Source organism: Dromaius novaehollandiae, chromosome 7 (assembly GCF_036370855.1).
Source record: "Dromaius novaehollandiae isolate bDroNov1 chromosome 7, bDroNov1.hap1, whole genome shotgun sequence".
Taxonomy (NCBI): domain Eukaryota; kingdom Metazoa; phylum Chordata; class Aves; order Casuariiformes; family Dromaiidae; genus Dromaius; species Dromaius novaehollandiae.
In genome coordinates, this window is record NC_088104.1 from 37,473,452 (window position 1) to 37,491,712 (window position 18,261).

The following is an 18,261-nucleotide window of genomic DNA, read 5'->3' on the forward strand; positions in this document are numbered from 1 at the left end:
TTGCATTTAGAGCTAAAAATAATTGAGCAGCCCTACTTCTAACATACAACTGTTTCCTTGGGACAGACTCCTGCGAGACGGGTAAGCCGCAAACGCCTTTCCCTGCCGGGTTACAGACTTCCCGCGTGACCTTGGGCAACGCACCCAGGCCCCGCTTTGCAGCGGCGTGCACAGATGCGAGCTCTCACAGACCGCCCCCCCCGTTACTTCCTATGTCTGCTCTGCCTTTTCAGACGACGATCATGGATGTTTCTGTTTAGCCCGGGGGGGCTGGGGATCACCCGCGGCCTCGGCCAGCGGGCTCCTGGGGCCGGCGGCGCCGCGCAGGCAGGAGGCGGGGGGCGGCCGGGCAGCCCCGGGGCCCGCGCCGACACGTGCGGCTCGCGCAGCGGGGCCCGCTCCGGGCGGCCGCGTGTGCCTTTAAGAGTCGCCCCCTCCCCGCTCCCCGCGCAGGCTCGGCCACTCAGGAGCGCGCTCCGCAGCCAATGGGCGCGCCGTAGCTGCGCGAGCGGAGCCGCGGCGTGCCCAATGGGCGGGCGCGGGGGGCGGGGCGGGCGGCCGGGGCACTATTGTTGATGAGGCGCACGGAGCCGCCGGAGGCAGCGCGGGTCGCCCCGGGCTGGGGACGGCGGCGAGGAGGGGAAGGGCTCGCGTGAGGCGTCTGGATCCCCGCGAGGGCCTGCCCGCACCTCACGCCTTTCCCTTCCTTCCCCGCCACCGACGGTCTTCCGCGAGCCCCGCGTCCCGGCGGACAATGTCCCACCAGCGCGTGAGGCGCAACGGCTCCCCGACCCCGGCTACCTCCCTGGGGGGCGGCGGGCCGGCGGCGGCGGCGGCGGCGGCGGGCGGCGGAGCAGGAGCGAGCAGCCGCCTCCAGCCCATGCGGGCCACGGTGCCCTTCCAGCTCAAGCAGCAGCAGCAGCAACATGGCAGCCCCACGAGGAGCGGCGGGGGCGGCGGCGCCAGCGCCCCGGGCGGGGGTCTCCCACGCGCGGCGCCCGCCTCGCGCAGCATCAGCCCCACGCGCGCGGCGCCCACCGGCGGCGGTAACGGCGCGCGCGCCGGCCCCGCCGTGGCCACGCAGACGCCGGGGGGAGGGGGAGGCAGCGCCGCCGCCTCTGCAGCAGCCGCCGCTGCCGTCGCCTCCTCGCGGGGCAGCCCCACGCGTGCGGGCGGGGCGCGGGGGAGCCCCCCGCGGCCTCACCAGCTGCCGCCGCCGCCGCCCCCGCCGCCGCCGCCGCCGCCCCCCCCGCCGGGCTGCGGGCCCTCACCTTGCTCTTCCCCGGTGCCTCCGCTGCCGGAGGGTAGCGCTGCAGCCGCGGGCAGGGTCCGGCATCGGCGACACTCGCCGGAGCAAGGCAGGAGCTCCCCGGAGAGGAAGAGCCCCAGCTCGCCGGTCTGTAAAGGTGAGCGCTGCCGTCAGCGTGTCTGCCTGCTCGCCGCGCACCTGCTGGCCGCGCGGCCGTTACCGGGGGGAGGAGGGGGCCGCGCGGCGCGACCGTTAGCTGTGTGGGGAACGTGGGGGGCCGCGCGGCGCGACCGTTAACTGCTCGAGGGACGTGGGGGGCCGCGCGGCGCGACCGTTGGCTGCGCGAGGAGAATGAGGGGGCGCGCGGCCGTTACCTGAGGGGAACAGGGAGGCGCGCGGGGGGAGGGGGGCGGCGGGGTCCCTCCTCGGCCGCCTGGACGCAGCGTGGCCGGGAGTGAGTTTGTAATTACAGCCTGGTCTGTGTGGGGTGGGAGGGCTGAGGGCTGGCGGTGCCCTTCGCCGGTGGGGATTTGGCGGTGTGCCTAAGAGCACGCGGTGTCTCTGGAGGGGAGAGGAAGGTTTGGGAAGCTCGGGACAGGAGTTGTGCCCAGGCTTGTACCGGTTTTAGATCCTGGCTGCAGCGCTTGTGGGGTGTTTACGTGTTGAAGGGCTCGTTGGTTGCATTACTGTTCTTTCCCTTCCTGGCTCTCAGAAAAAGGATAGAGAACGTAAAACGTGTCATGTGAGGAGTGCAGCCACTCCCGCAGTATTTTTGCGAGTACTGCTAAAGGTTGCCAGATGAAAGGATAAAGGGTGTAAGAAGAGAAGAGATGAACTTCAAATGCTTCACTACAACGTTGAGATGAATTTGGTATTTGGGAGCTGTAGGGTAGCCTTCACATCTTCCCTTTCTGTGCCTCTGGTGCCAGATGGTATGTGTTTTTGATCCAAGTAATGTCCACAAGCCTGTGATTAAAAAACTAGCTGGCATTGTAGGCATTACACATGCACGCAGGAAAAAAAAAGTCTTTAGTGCCTCTCTCAGTAGTTACTTGCAGCATAAACCTTGCAGAAGGATGTGTGAACTTGAGAGTGATGACAAGCTTGCGCTACAGCGAAGATGGAAAATAGTATGGAAATGGTATACATTTTGTAGCAAACTGCTTCTTACTGTTTTTGAATAATTAAAACCTATTGAGGGACACTGAAATGTAAGCAATGTGTGGCATCTGATTGAGGATCCTATAGGCTTACATATGTAAATCCTTGGTCTTAGGATAGAAGTTTACTCAAAAGTGCATGAGTGAAGATTTGTGTTACTGTCCTCAAATCTGGAAAATCAGTGACTTTCAAGATAACAAAGCTACAGCTGGTATTTTGTCATGAAATTTCATCCAGTACTTACACAAAGTTGAGTAACATGTAGAAGCATGAAGGCAGAAATCTAGGATCAGCACCATTACCTTTGCCACTTCTCCTAATGTTGCCCCCTTTCTAAAATTATGATTGCAGCCACACTACATTTTTTATCTAGCCTAACTCTTGAGGAATGATGGTACCAAATTAGTCATAACTAACTGGTACAGTACTTAAATTAAGCCACACAGGCACTACCCTTTCTTTTTTTGTTTTTGTTTTTTTGTTTGTTTGTTTTTTAATTCAGACATACTTCTTTGAGATTAATATGTGTCCGTTTCTCTGAAATATAAGAGAGCAATGCCACAAAAGCATTTAGGTTCTGATTTAGATCTTCAGCTTTCCAGATAAGAGTAATGTGTTTTGCTGAGGCTTTGGATTGAGGAATGTGTATATTCTTCATCTGAGATTCTTGTTAATCAGTAATCTGAAAGACTTTATACACATCATAAAATTCATCTTTGTTCCTAAAACTTTTTAAGTTTTTAATGTATATAACTTTATAAGAAATTCTCCCCAAAAATGCAGTCTCCTAGGTAGCCTGGAGAACGAGGAACAGGATGGCTACCCATGATATCCAGATTCAAAAGCTGTTTGTGAAGGCTCATATCAGACCACTTAGAAGGGGGAAAAAACTGCACTGTCTTCAGATCATCATGTAGGAACCTGTTGAAACCACAGTGTCTAATTGACTTCTTTACTGGATCTAAGAATTAGTAATCTGGATCTCAGAAAAAGTAATTTGATCACTAGTTGTTTACCACTACTGTGTTAACAGATAAGCCCGCTAGCTTTTTACAAGATGAGGGGAAACAGAAGAGTAGTGTCCTTTTAACTGCTGCCATACATTTAAATTTCTGAATTGTACTTGTATTGACCCAGAATTAAAATGCAAATCAAGCCAGTTTAATATTGATTAACATTTGTATTATATAGTCCAGTGTTTGTTAGAGATTGAGTTGACTTAATTTCTGTTTTGTATAGATGAGAAAACTTAATGGTAGCTGAGGACAGGGAAGTGGAACTTTATTTTTGCTTACGTGGTTAGAGTTGTGAAGCCATGCAAGGGTAAGCCACTTTAGGGTGATATTCAGAATCTACTGCAAAACAGCTACGGCTTTGTTGCTTTTTGTTTTCAGTTGATGATGGCTTTCATTCATGCCTACAGCTGCAGCCATGTCTTTTTAAGGTGAAACTTGGGGTTAGACAAAGCCATGTCTACTTCTGAACTTTGATACTGGTTCTGTAAGTTGTACATTTAAGGCTCAACTTCATGTTTGTCTGATTTTCTTTTCTGGTAAGCAGTTGTATAGTTTTGAATGTAAAGTTTTCTTCAATATGCTTAACACATGAAAACAATTTTAAAAATTTGACTTAATAGCTTTTTTTCTCTTGTTTTTTTAGACCTAGGATTTCTGAACTGAATTGCAAGTAAATTTGGGAATATTTAGCTGAATCTTCTGTTCAGGATGGGGTAATTACAAACTGAAGATTTCATGAAACACTTCCTTTCTAAATTTCTGTGTCTCTCTTGGTGTTTTCCTCCTAAAAAATATGGCCAAGAGCCTAGATCTTTTCCTCCCTGTAGTCTCCAGCATTCATTTCTTTGACTTCAGCTTCTACTTCCATGTTAATCAACATTGACTTTCGGGTTTCTGTGCTCTGTCTTTCCCATGACTTTTGTGGTGATTGACTCTTTGCCTCATTTCTACACTGCAGGGTCTGTCCTGCAAATCCCAATTTTGGCTCGCTTTTTGCATACACTCCTCTACCTGCAAATCATCTCTATTAGAGGAAGTTAGACAGTCATCTGATTTTTCTCTTCACCTTCCCCCAAATACATTTTGCTTTATTCCCAGTTAAATAGCTTTTCCACATTACAAATCTGGGAATCAATTAATGACATCTTTACCACCCATTGACCTTCTCTTTCTGTTGTTCTACCTCCCCTTACGAGATCCTGTTACTTCTGAAAGTAAGCTCAGAATTGTTTAGTTGGATGTGATTTTGGGCTCTACTAGCTGAACGGAGAATGGTCAGTGTGACACCACAGAGAAAATCATAGATGTCCTTTTGTCAAAACATTTCCAGTAGAGAAAGCCTCATGTATAGTGGCATTAGAGCTTTCCAATGAGAATGGCCTGAAATACGATTTATATTTCAGAACGTCCTTATTTAAAACAGGAAAGTGTATGTGCTAGACTGGGAACAAATCATCTCATTTTGACCTACTAGTAGACTGCTCCGAAATGTATATGCTCTGCTTCTCTTATTATTTTTATCTTGGTTTATCTACTGAGTAAAGAACAAATGTGATCTTCAGTTATTTGTGTTCCTATATACAATAGATCTGAGAAGAGTTCAGCTGCCCTTCAGAGACGATGAGTAAGGTGCAGTTGGAGCTTTAGGAGCCAGATGGCTGGATTACCAACCCCAGATATCAAGGGAGGCCAGTAGATAGATAATGGGTGTCAGAAAAAGTGGGCCTATGTATGCAAACCAAAGAGTAAGCGCATCAGAGGTGTTCAACTCCAAAAGTGTTAGGACACATGAGGCTATGTGAACAAGACGATAAGGATCAATGCCATAACAGTTGTATACTGGCCAATTCAGGTTCTTGAGATTCTGAGAGAGATCTCTACTGGATAGTAAACTTTCTGCTATATTGCTGTTGACGTTATTGGACATAGAATATCAGCATGAAAATTAAGGAGAAAAATTGGTTGTCTATATCTGGGACTATGTTGTCTTTTAATTGTTTAGAATAGTATATGGGAGAGTAACACTAAAGCCTACTTATGTGAAAGTAAGTGATAAAAAATGCTAATATATCAGAAAGTCTAAAGAGTTTAGATGGGAATCTCTTCTTGGGGAGGGTAGAAGGAATGGAACTCCATTATGCTCTTAAACTTCACTGTAGAATTTATTTCTTTTTAACAAATCGGTGAGTGACAAAAGTAATAGCTGAAGACTTGTCACGGTTAATTACAGGATTTTGCAGTAGTTATATATGACTGGAGGAAAAGCGATACAGAGGGTCTTGTGCACTGTTAGGTGCCTGCTTTGCTTACCTAAGCTGTTTAGCAAATGGTAGGTATAAATAAAGTGAACTCATTCTTACGATCTCATATTTTAGGTTTCTTGGGGACAACACTGCTGGGAGGTTTATTTGAATTTAAAATGCTTTCATTCATTGGAAGTGACTAACTTAAACATCTTGGGCTTTCTGAGGTTTGGTTTTGTAAAACAACATTAATTCAGTCATTCCTTTACTGGTAATGATTTTAAATTACTAGGTGCTAAAGAATGAGTAGTTCTTTTACATAGGTGACAATTTATGTGAAGATTACACCCCAAACCCATGACAGTACAAGCTGGGGCCAACTGGCTGGAAAGCAGCTTTGCAGACAAGGACCTGGGGGTCCCGGTGGACAATAAGTTGACCGTGGGCCAGCAATGCGCCCTCACGGCAAAGAAGGCCAGTGGCATCCCAGGCTGCATTAGGCAGACCGTTGCCAGCAGGGCAAGGCAGGTGATCCTACCTCTTGGCTCAGTGCTGGTGAGTCTACATCTAGAGTGCCGTCTCCAGTGCTGGGCTCCTCGTTTCAAGAGAGACATGGACATATTGCAGCGAGTCCAGCAAAGGGCCACAAAAAGGAGGAAGGGACTGAAGTATCTCTCAGATGAGAGGGGGCTGAGAGAGCTGGGACTGCTTAGCCTGGAGAGGAGAAGGTTTGGAGGGGGATCTTATCGATGTGCTTAAATATCTGCTGGGAGGGTGTAAAGAGGAGGCGGTCAGACTCTTCTCAGTGGTGCCCCGTGACAGTACAAGAGACAACGGGCACAAACGGAAACACAGGAAATTCCACTTCAACATAAGAAAACACTTCTGCACTGTGAGGGTGGTTGAACACTGGAACAGGTTGCCCACTGAGGTAGTGGAGTCTCCCTCCTTGGAGATGCTCAAAACCCAATGGGACGTGCTGCTGGGCAACCTGCTCTAGGTGACCCTGCTTGAGCAAGGGGGTTGGACCAGGTGATCTCCAGAGGTCCCTGCCAACCCTAACTATTCTGTGATTCTGTGAAAACTGTCTTCCAAAGTGAGTATATGCATTGTACTGTGCATCTGTTCTTAATGCCATTTAAGCATGTTGAGTACTTTCAACTAAACATTAACAAGTGGTTCTTGTCACAAAGATATTGCATTTTTATGATTTTTTGGGAAAAGAGAGCTTGTTTGAGGGGAGAGATCCTATGAATGTCCTTACTGAGAAAAAAGCTGACCAAAAAACCCCACTCAGCTTTATTACTGGATGCCAGAGAAGCTTGTTTATCTCACTGTTTGGATATTTTAGGTGTATAAAAAGCTTCAATTAGAATTAGCTTCAATGACTTTCTTTGTCAGAGAATTTGATTCTGAGATTAATGGCATCCTGTACTTTTCCTATGGCACTTTCTGCTACTTGCTGATTTTGTTTTGTTTTCTCATGGTGTCTCTTAGAAGCTGGTTCTTTGGAGTTTTTATTTTCCTTTTAGAAAACTTTAATTGCAAATGCTTAGAAAGATATCAACAGGGATGTAAGAAAAATCTCCAGCAGTAATCCTTATTTTGTGGTTCAAACAATTCTAACAACAGTTCTGAATTTTTTAGGAAAGTTAAAGCAAAGATGAATCTTCAGAGTGTTTTTTCTCCTAGGACCTTTTCATGAGATAGAGACCTTCCCTCTTGTTATATATAACAAGTTTCTCCTGTCAGGTGTCCAATTCAAAGATGTGTGTGCTCACAATATGGTTTTCTTTTTTCAATTGTTATTATAGTAGTAGCTATAGAATATGAACGTTTAAAGAAAAAGAAAGGCACATCAAAGTTCTCTTTCACTAACTTTTACATAGTTATTGGTAAGCATCTATATTCGTTTAATTTTGCACTGCTCAGTCGCATTGTTTGACTGCCTTAGCTTAAATCATCTTCACAGGTGCATGCCTCATTTTACAATTGTAACAGGCGTGTGCCATAGCAGTTTACCTATAGTCACTTCTGTCAGTTGTGCTGCAATGACCTGTGGAGACATCGTAACTAGCTTGTTATTTTCCTGCACTATGGCTTTTTTTTATTTGTATCCTGTATGTTCAGTTGATACTTTGTTTTATTATTTTGCTTTATTTGAGAGCAGATTACAGAAAAATTTTGTTTCCAGATAGATTTTAGTGTAGGGGGGATAGCAGGGTTGGTGTTTGTCTCAAATACTGATTTAAAGAGATAATCAGGCCAATTAAAACAAATCTAATATTTAAGAAGCTTCTGTTTGATGAAACAGCTCCATTGTTTTTCATCAGCCACAGCTGTTGTAACTGTTATCTCTATGGAGGCAGATCTCTTGTTATGTAGGTCACATAAAGGGAAAATAGCAGCTGAGCGCTTGCTCCAAGAACTGTAGAGGCAAATGTAATGAAAACATTGTAAATGTTTCCACTGAAGTGTTCTGAAACACCAAGAGGATTTGAATAGGAGACATTGGCAATTTGTATTAAGATATGTCATGATAGTATAGTGCCTGCTTTAAAAAAAAGTGGAAAAAATGTATTCAAACGTCAGCAGTTCTTGCACAGTATAAATAAAAAAATGAGTTGAAATCAAAATTCTATAATGTAGTTAATTTCGAAGGAATATTTAAATTAAAAGCTAAAAGAAGGTATGTTTAGGCTTTGTGCCTTGAAATAAGCAGCTTCACTTGAACTTATAGTAAACAAGCTCTTCAGTTTTCATTCTCTCTGCCTGGTAAAATACTCCTATTTTTTGATGGGGGAGGGGATGCAGTAATAGTTTATGCTGCTTCAGTTTTGAAGATGTCTGTTGCAGTTGCTTTGCAGATGATGTGACTGACCACACATGCTTCATGATTTTTTTCACATCCTTTCTGTTTTCTCTTTGTAAAAAGAGGGAAACTTCTTGAAAAGGAAGAATAATAATTTGGAAGAAAAATAAATATTTAGGCAGAGTATGGCAGCTATTTCTCAGACAAATAGCGTGTTTGATATAACTTTGGAAGTAAGTATAATTATTAAAGAATGACGTGTTGCTTTAGCATATCATCCTCTTCCATGATATGGACAAATGGAATCTTTTTGGTGTCTTCTGCAAAGATACCCTTCAGTATGCTGTATGCCGTATGGTAGTAGTTAGTCGATTTCTTTGATACAGGACTCTTCAACTGCCTAGTAACTTTTAGTAGTAACTGCTGGGAAAGTGAATTCTGGACTTCTAAAGGCAATGTTTTTATTTTTTGACTAGCTGTCTGACAGTAACCATGAACAACTTCTTTTGCACATGAATGAATTTATGTAGAACGTCAGTTGTCATGTCATTACGACCTCTAGTGCAGAACTTGTCCTATGGCACAGTCAGAAAGTGTATATGACTAAGAGTACTTCCCAGTGCTATTCTAAAGCTTCCATCTGATCTCTGTATCGCTTGCTGTGCTCTAGCCATTTGTTTCATCCATTTGTATTCTTCACAGGTTGGATTAATATATGATATTTTTCAGGTATAAGTCTGTGGGGAGAACTAGATGGATTGATAATAAGCTTAAATCATTGTGATCTCTGGATTGGCATTTTACATCTGGAATGGCTAACAACAAATTGTGTGTGTGAGCATATCTGTGTATCTAAAGCCTGGCTCTTTCCTGTTTGTCAGTTCTTTAATTTCACAAACCTCCTCAAATCCCGTGTTGAGGAACCTTTCTTTATAGTGTTTGATGCTTACTAGCTTGTAGCTTAATTCTTTACTGTAGCCCCACTTTAAAATAGAGTTGATAGTTGGGGTAAGTGCAACTTCTTCTTTTTTTTTAAACCATATTCTTCCTTCCTTTTTCACTTCCTACATTTGTTATATTTAAGCTTTTTTTCAGTAAAGGCTCCTGTTGATATCTAGATTGCTCTGAAAAGTGGTGTCAACATAAACAGTAAAAATGTTCGATAATATTTTGCAGAAGGTAAAGTGTCATGTGAATAGGAATGTAGTTACCAGGTAGCATGTAAAGGGAGGAAATGCCTTGATGTCTTGTAATAGGTAAATCATTATCTAATCAAAGTTGACTTCTAGAATTAAGGTTAGATATACCTCTTCACAAATCTTCTATTTGTCATATTTTGGGTCATTGCTAAAACTTGTCAGCTTACAGTACCATTGAATTAAAGTAGACAAAGGGGAAGGATTAATGGTATGAACTCTAATAAACTCAGTATTAAACTGAAAAACTTTAGCGTGGATTTTCTTTGTTAGTCTTTGACATGTATAAGGAAACTTAGCTACTTTATTTTCTTCCAGGCCTTAACTGTTTAAGAATTCGATGACTGTTGTGCTTTTGAGGGAATAAATGGTGGTTTATTGGTACCAATGCCACATTTTTTGACACAGGATGTTTTTCAGGGAAACCATAAAAACACATTGTACTGCGTATTAAAACTGAATAGAATCTGAAATAGCAAACTTAATTCCTGTATTGAAAGTATCTTGTCCTATACTCAATAACGTGACAGTTCTGATTTGATATGACTTACTGTAGATAATTAAAATAATTAAGCTCTCTGATTTGCTTTCTTTCTAATCATTCCAGCTGACAAATCAAGACCACCTTCCTCAAGCCCTTCCAGTATTATTCGCCGCACTTCCTCACTGGATACACTTGCTGCTCCATACCTTGCTGGACAGTGGCCTCGTGATAATCATGGGCAAGCTGTTCCATGTATGAGAGACAAAGCCACACAGGTAGGACAGATTTTTGTCTTTAGAATATTCTGTATTTCTAAATATGAAGGCAGGACTTAAATGCAAGAAGCTTTTCTTTGAAGCATTCACTTTGGCATTCCAGCTTGTAAGTTTTTGTTCACTTTGAAATTACAGAAGTTCTGCCTTTGTTATTTCACACTTAGGTTATTTGCATCATTCCCTAAGAGAAGGCCATGAACTGTGGCATCTGTTAAGAGTGCTATTTTCTCCTTTTTTCTCTCAGAAAAGCACAAGTATATCACACATCTGTGTTCTCATTGTTTGTGCTATGTGGAGGAAAAAGGATTGTGCTGGTTAAGTACCATTTAGTCTTTAATTTATGCAAGCAAACTTAAAGTGACTCCTGTTTTAAAATTTCATAAGAAAGTTTTTGTAGTGCCTTTATGAAAGTTATTGTAGCCTTTCCTATGAAAGGCCATTAATCCTCTGATTGTAACAGGCCTTTTAATATTCACCTGGGGTATATACACTGAAGTGCTGCCTCTTTGAGAAATGAATGATGCTCAAATTTAGTTAAACTGCAAAGCATTTAAAAAGTATATGATTTACCGATTAACTTCAAGAACTTGACAAAATTTCACAACCTCTTGATGGTACAGTCCTATGCTGTCTGTAAAGACAGAACCAAAAAACAGCTGAATGGAACTATGGCATTACCAGAGCTGTAAGTTTACCACATGACACTTGTTTTATCAAATTCTCCTTACAAGGAGCGGTCTTACATGGTATCGTACTGTATACAGAAGTGCTTCAAGGTGGCTTTTTCCATCAAATGTCACAATGTTTCAGTCTTGCTTCTGTGGATACAGTTTGGCAGTGGATTTCTCTAACTTGTGGAGTGAAAGAAAGAACCAAACATCTCAAGTTTTAAGTCCCAAATCCCAGAGTGTGGTTTCAACAACAGGGCTTCACCCATTCCTAAGAATGTATCTGAAGTGCGTCTGGAAGATACTCAGGCAGCATGTGAGACATACTTGAGTTTAAGCCTGCCTTAGTTAGGTGTGGTAACAATAATGAAAATGCAGCCACTCAGGCTTCAGTGTGCTGTCTACTCAGATGTGTAAGATGTCAAGCAGGTAATGTCTGTACTGTTGATTAGTACTATATGGTGTTCTCAAGATCTGCAAATTTAGTTCAAAGGAGGCAAGAGCAGATCAGTGGAAAAGTAAGGTATTTTGCAGATGAATTTGACCAAGTGGGTAAGTTAAAAACTGGTGAAGGAAGGAGAGTTGAGGAGCAAGTTTTCTGTGCAGGAAAATGAATAGGAGAAACTGTTAGAAGATGGTGTGAAAAGGGAAAACCAATTGTAGTGAGAGAGGGAGGATGAAGGAAGGCATATGATATACAAGGTATTTCCATTCATCCATAGCTATTAACAACCATTATTAAAGGGCAAAAGATAAAGCTTGTGGATGCCTTAGCTCTGTATTTTCAAACTTGTTTTCTTAGGATAATACTTTTTTCAAAATAACTATATTTCTAAAATGCTACCAAAGTATTTGTTATATTCAGTTGATCTTTTCCAGGTTAGTTAAGTTTTAATTAGTCATGGCCAGGTTCTTACAATCTGTATATTTTCCAGTTAGATTAGATAATATCCCTTTTGGCTTACATTTTTCTTTTGTCTCTTTCTTCTAATTCTGACACACCCAGCTGCTATGGTGGCTTGGCTTTTAAATATAAAGGAAACGTATTTACAAAGATTAGTGGGAAGGCTACACACACACACACACACACACACACACACACACACACACACACACGAGAAAAAAAAAAAAGAAATTCCATTGGGTATTTCTGCAGGATGAGTGTATTTAATGGACGTTAATGTTAGTATACTCCTGAAGGAAATAGACTATGTATACGCTTGCTAATTGAAAATGTGTCTGACAAGGCAGAAAGTTCTGGGATACCATGCATCTGTATGTCTAAGCCTTGAGCTGATGTGACACTGACAAGACTGTTGTTTTTAATCTTTCTAGCGGGCTTGAGAACAACCACCTGAGTTAGGGCCAAATTTCAATGTGTGATTTAACAATAGCTAATTTCCCAAGAATGTAGGCTCTCCAGTTGTTCAGTTTATTGTTTGTGAAGATACGGTGTTTGGATGAAGTTTCACTTACTTTTGTATCATGATCTCGATCCCTAATTTCAGATTTCACAGTCTGTCATCTCCCTCATTTTCACATACTTTGAGTCTGTGCTTTTTTTTTCAATAGTGTCTGTTAAATAATGCTGAGTAACATCAGAAGCTGAGGCATATGATAAGAAAGGGAATGTTATCATGTTGCAGATGGATAAACACAATTATATACTCATTTGCAAGAGTTAGTTCAAAATTACTTCAGATGCTTGTATTACAACAGTTATGTTTCAAATTATGTATGAAGGGAATAGCTATGAATACTTTTATATTCAAAACAAAAAAAGGATGCCACATTTGGCAAAAACTGGTAGTTAGTCTGTTTTTCTGTGGACACTGTGACTCATGTTCTGATGGAGGTCCCTGTTGCAGGCTTAAACTACTAAGGTGTAGAAGATTTTTGAGTTGAGTCAGCACAGGATCTTGATTCTGTGGGCTTATGGGGTGGAGAGAGTAGTCATTCAGGAAGCAGGTTGAGAAGCAGCAGCAGTTAGTGACACACTTTGGCTTGCAGGCCATTAGAGATGCCTGTAGGTCATAGCTGAGAATTGTGTTAGAGATCCTAGTTCAAGCAGAAACTGCCTATATATCAGACTCCTACTTCAACTATTTTATTTTAGTGAAGGTACAACTTATCTCTAAAACCAGACTGAATTATGTACATTCAGAGTGTTCTTTGTCTGATGAATAAGTATATCATTGAGCATTCTAGGTCTGGCTAGAATTCATACATGCAGGCATTGTTATTAAGTGTTGCTTAAACAGATATTTGTAATCTGGTCTGTCTGTTCCTTTGAATCAGACTTGTTTGGCTTTGCTTGTGATTATTTGAAATACAGCTATGTCAAAATGCAAATTAAAATGAGACAACTGTTTTGAAATTTTCTGAGCTCTTAAAGAATTTCAGCTACAAAGTTTTTATTAGAGACTTCCTTCTTCAGTGTTTTTTGTTAAATGTTCTATTATCTGTGATAAATTTAGCCATAAACATACTTCTTGTAATTCCAGAACAGGCATTGTGAATGATAACAACTGAGAAGCAAGTAGTAGTACATTAAGAACCTAGAGAAATAGAAATCCTTCTTTATGTCGGTTGGTTGTTCAGTCTATTTGTCTTGAGAGTATACATTATAAAATGTAGGGAAGAAGTAAGAGACTTGCTAACATGTAAAGATTTCCTATAATTTAACATCTTATTCTTACTCCCACTCTAAAAAGGCTTGTACCTATTTGCTTTGAGGATGAATATCAAAATAACTTTAATCCTTTAAAATGAATCAGATATGAATTTATAAAAGAAGATCTGGAACAAAGTCTTGAATATAAATTATATGCAAAGACTGATTAAAGTGTCAATGAGATTCTTGTAGGCAAATGTAATAGTTGTGCTCAGTTGGGAAGTTAGAATTAATGGAAAAAAATTGATTGTTCCAGGAGCTAGAAGATGGGATGGGCTTCCAGACTGAAATTAGAGAATGGACTAGACAAAGACTGGGACTAGCATCATGAGTCAGGGAATGGGGTTTGTCAATTACTCTATTTTAATAAAGTTGCTGAAGTTGGAAAATATATATGGGATTTTATGGCATGAGAGGATGATTCTATGATTAAGGTAAATGTCCCTGGAAAAAAGGATTCCAACTTTGCTACAAAAGTCCCATTCAACCCTACTAACTTGTAACTCAAATTTGTCCTAGTTAGTTGCTGATTTGGAATCATGAATATGAAAACCTGTTGATAGTGGAGGTTTCATTTATGTGAAACTTTCATCTGTAACTGAAGTCAGTGCATGTTGCAGTCTGTGTGTTCGAAGAGTTACATCTCCATTTTCCCTGGAAAATGGGGATTAATGTCACATAATTAAAGACCTTGCAAGTTTCTATGTTCTGTGAATAGATGGGTAAGCACAGTCAGCTTGTGGCTTGCAAGCTGTTAGTCCTAGATGTTGTCTAAACATAGTCCTAAACAACTGTTGTACGTTTTGTATTTGGAAGCTCTGAGGCAATTGAAGTTTCTGTCTGTAGGAGAAAGTGAGACATCAGTGACTCCTAAGGCTGAGGTAGCCAGGTTACCACTGGATGCTGTTGCACGCTAAGGACTGCACTGTAGCAGTGGGGCTTTTAAGGGTGTCACTGTCCCTTTCAGCTTGTTTGCTGCTTCCAGAGATCCTTCCCCTTGCTTCGTTAGGTATGTTTCTTGTGGCTGCATGGAGATTCCTGATAGGTGTTTTAGTAGATTATCCCTGAACTAGAGGGTTTACAGGTCCCTGCTTTTGAAGGCTGTTCTAGACATAGTTGGGTAGCATTACACATTTTGTCCATAAAGCATGCAGTATTATCATAAGCTTGTTTGTGTTTTTTGTTACCTTTAATGAACACAACTTGTCTTAATGATGCTTTGGATATCCCAGATCTTTTTTTTATTATAATATGTTTGCACATTTCTCTGTCAAATGTTAATGACTTTGTTGGTTTAGTGAAACTAGTGTAGTATTGTCTGGGTTGCTTTCTGCTTGGCACCTGAGCCAACTATGAGCCTGAAGCCCTTTGAGGCTTTAATAAATTAATTCCCTGCCTCAGAATAGCTCTAGTGCCTCGCCTTCCTTTATCTTGTTCTTCTGAGCATGAACATGATTTTGAAGCTTTTTCAGTACAGGATTTCCCACAATTTACACCAAGCTATTTTTGCTGATGCATCAGAAGTAACAAGATCAGCATCTGTGAAGTCCTGCAACTTCAGCACTGTCCTCCTGGTTCTTCAGTGCTCTCTAGTAGCTTGTGATACAGCTGTCCGTTAATGCTGCTTTACCTACACATAATAATGTGGAAAGGAAACTTGCATATTCTCATACTAGAGGAGGTCTGAAAGCTTATAAATATATAGTTTCACTACACATTTTCATACTTTACTTGCCAGAAAGGCTTCTATTCAGTGACTACTTTTCACTCACAGTTCTGTATCCAGAAAATCTTAACACTGTTTTCTCTTCTAATCTATCTCAAAATATTTCTTCCAGAGAGTAGAAATTATCTTTTTTGTAATTAATCTGGTAATCCTCTTGCTGTAGACAGAAAGTGCCTGGGCTGAAGAGTATTTAGAAAAGAAGAGAAGCTCACACAAACGGTCAGCATCGTGGGGCAGCACAGATCAACTCAAGGAGGTCAGGAATGCTATTATATGATATACTTTTGGGTTAAGTTTGTTGCTGGCATGCACTGTTGCCTTGAGTTTTCAGGAAGGCATGAACATTGTACCATTTTGTTGTATTATGTAAAGCTTGGGCTTGGTAGAAAATAAGCTAAAATATACTTGAGCTGTTCATTTGGCTTTGATCTCTTATAATGATGCAGGACTTAAAATTTTAATTTCAGTGTGCGGGGAAAGAAAGTATCAAATGTAGATGATATTCTTTAGCAGAAGAAGAAATCCAGCAGTGGCCTAATTATTTTCAAATTTTATGTATTTCAAGTACTTTCATTAAACTTCAGGGAATATCTCCTGGACTTGAACTGAACTGGTATCTAACTTTGTTACTTTTGCAGGAACTTATGTTTAATTTAGTGCTGGTGATAATTACGAAAATTCTGGTAGTAAAGGCTTAGATAAGCAACTGAATAAGCTGGTGAAACTGTATGTGTACCTGAACTTATCTGGTAAAACCTAATGTGCATTTTTCCTTTATTAGATCGCAAAATTGCGTCAACAGTTGCAGAGAAGCAAGCATAGCAGTAGGCATCATCGAGATAAAGAAAGACAGTCTCCATTTCATGGTAACCACGCAGCCATTAACCATAGTCAGGTAAGGCTGTGCTATCTTTTCGGACGTAGTGGGTAGCTAATATTGCTTTTAACTCCATTCAAGATTATGTGTTTTTTTTTTTTTTTAAGGGAACTCATATACTTCTCAATATGTTGTAGCTATAGGTGAAATCTGTGAAATAGATCCATTTCCTTTGGCTTCCTGGAGTGCCTTAGGTGGAGGATCTTTTTGTTACTTGGCTAGGTTATCTTGCTGCATAACTCCGACTTCCAAAGAATTTCAAACGGATTCTTTTTTTTAAAGATAGACTCTTAAAGTGTATTCTCCAGACTCTATGAAAGGATGACATGGATAAGTTTAAAGTGTATTCTCCAGACTGTATGAAAGGATGACATGGATAAGTTTAATCTGAAACCATCGATTTATCTTATTCATAAAGTGTTGCTGCAACAGTTACAAATTTGCAGGGAGGGTATGTCATGGAGCAAATTGATAGTAAAATGATGTAGATTCAAATGAAATTGTAATTTATATTGACCACATGTCCTGGTAGTAGCACTTGTCTAATCCTATGGTGAACTGGTTCAGAGAGCTTAACTGACAAAATGCTATTCAACTTTTTCTTTTTTTATGCAGTTGCTCTATGAAAAGTGTTTGTCCCCCTGATGACTGCATTCAGCCTCAGCCTTTGTAACCTTTTCTCTGTAATTTATGATCATACCTTGAGACTTTGTAGTAGTCACTATGAAAATTATGTGATGGTTATGCCACCACGTGTTCGGTGTGCAGTTGTAGTTTTATCTCAAGACTGTTAGTGAGGCCTGGTTCACAGAGAGGTGATATTTTTAGCTCAGTTTGATAGTAGGTGGAAAAAACTAGAGGCTTTCAGACAAAAATCCTTTTTCAGATCTCTTTTGCTTGAGTAACTTTAAGAAAATCAATAGGAAAGCTTGGTCAATTTTTTCAGAATTTTTTTCTCCACTGATATCTCACAAACGTATTTGGGAGAAAACAGATTTTTGTTTAACTGTTACAAAAAGAGCAAATACCTCACAATTGCCTTGCAAGTCAACCCAGCTGAAAGAAACCGTGGAACCGTCAATGCTGTAAATAGAGGAAGGACTTCAACAGTGCAGCTTCTCCACAAATCTAACTATTTCCAATTACTTCTAAAATGCAATTAGCATTGTTCCAATAAATATTGCATTTTGATACCAGTTAATTAAGGCTGCTTCCTTTCCTTTCCTTTCCTTCTGTTTATCCTTCCATCCTTCCTGAAATAATTTAGGCTGGGGAGGGGAACTGTTGCTCCCTTGGCATGTGTTCATGTACCCTACAGGTGTACATACTGACCCATTCTGATAAAGAAGGAAGTAAAAAATAGAAAGGAGGACCATACAGTCCTGAGCAGCCAGGTTCTTTTGTGGCTGGAAATCGGGTGTCTGAGTGAATCCAATAGGCCTCAAGAATGGAAATGAGAGAGTAGAATCATGTTTTGAATTTCTCCTGCACTGTTGTTCTTAAATTCTAGTTTGTATAAAAAGCAACAGCATGACCTTTTTGTCTCCAATCTTAACACCCTTGGAATAGTTCATGTAATTAGGAGTTTTGAATTTTGGGATTTTTGAATTTGAAGGAGGTGAGTACACTTGAGTTAAATGTTTTTATTAGCTCGAGTTCTGTGCTTCTGTGCAGAAGTATTATATTTAGAGTTTGTTAGGATCATATCTTTACATCACAACTTAAGAGTTAGTTTTTCAAAAAGCTTGGGTGTTTTGTTTTTTTGAAAAAGCAAGACAATTTTCATGACGATTGCTGGAGTCTGACTTGTGTGCTTTGTGACATCCACATCAAGAATTGTAATTAAAGAAGTGCTAAGAGTTTCAATTTGTCTTCTTCCC

General features: G+C 41.1%; 1 protein-coding gene across 4 annotated transcripts in view; it reads left to right on the forward strand.

The window, feature by feature from the left end:
- Positions 1-540: 540 nt before the first annotated feature.
- FAM117B (family with sequence similarity 117 member B) overlaps positions 541-18,261 on the forward strand; it is a 35,405-nt gene continuing 17,684 nt past the window's right edge. For 3 of the 4 annotated variants that reach the window (XM_026110537.2, XM_064515211.1, XM_064515210.1), the window contains exons 1-4: positions 541-1,406; positions 10,285-10,436; positions 15,668-15,760; positions 16,286-16,399. In XM_026110537.2, coding sequence (XP_025966322.2) covers positions 755-1,406; positions 10,285-10,436; positions 15,668-15,760; positions 16,286-16,399 — 1,011 coding nt within the window. In that variant the 5' untranslated portion in view covers positions 541-754. The remainder of the gene's footprint in view (positions 1,407-10,284; positions 10,437-15,667; positions 15,761-16,285; positions 16,400-18,261) is intronic. The other variant, XM_064515209.1, reaches the window with a different exon arrangement.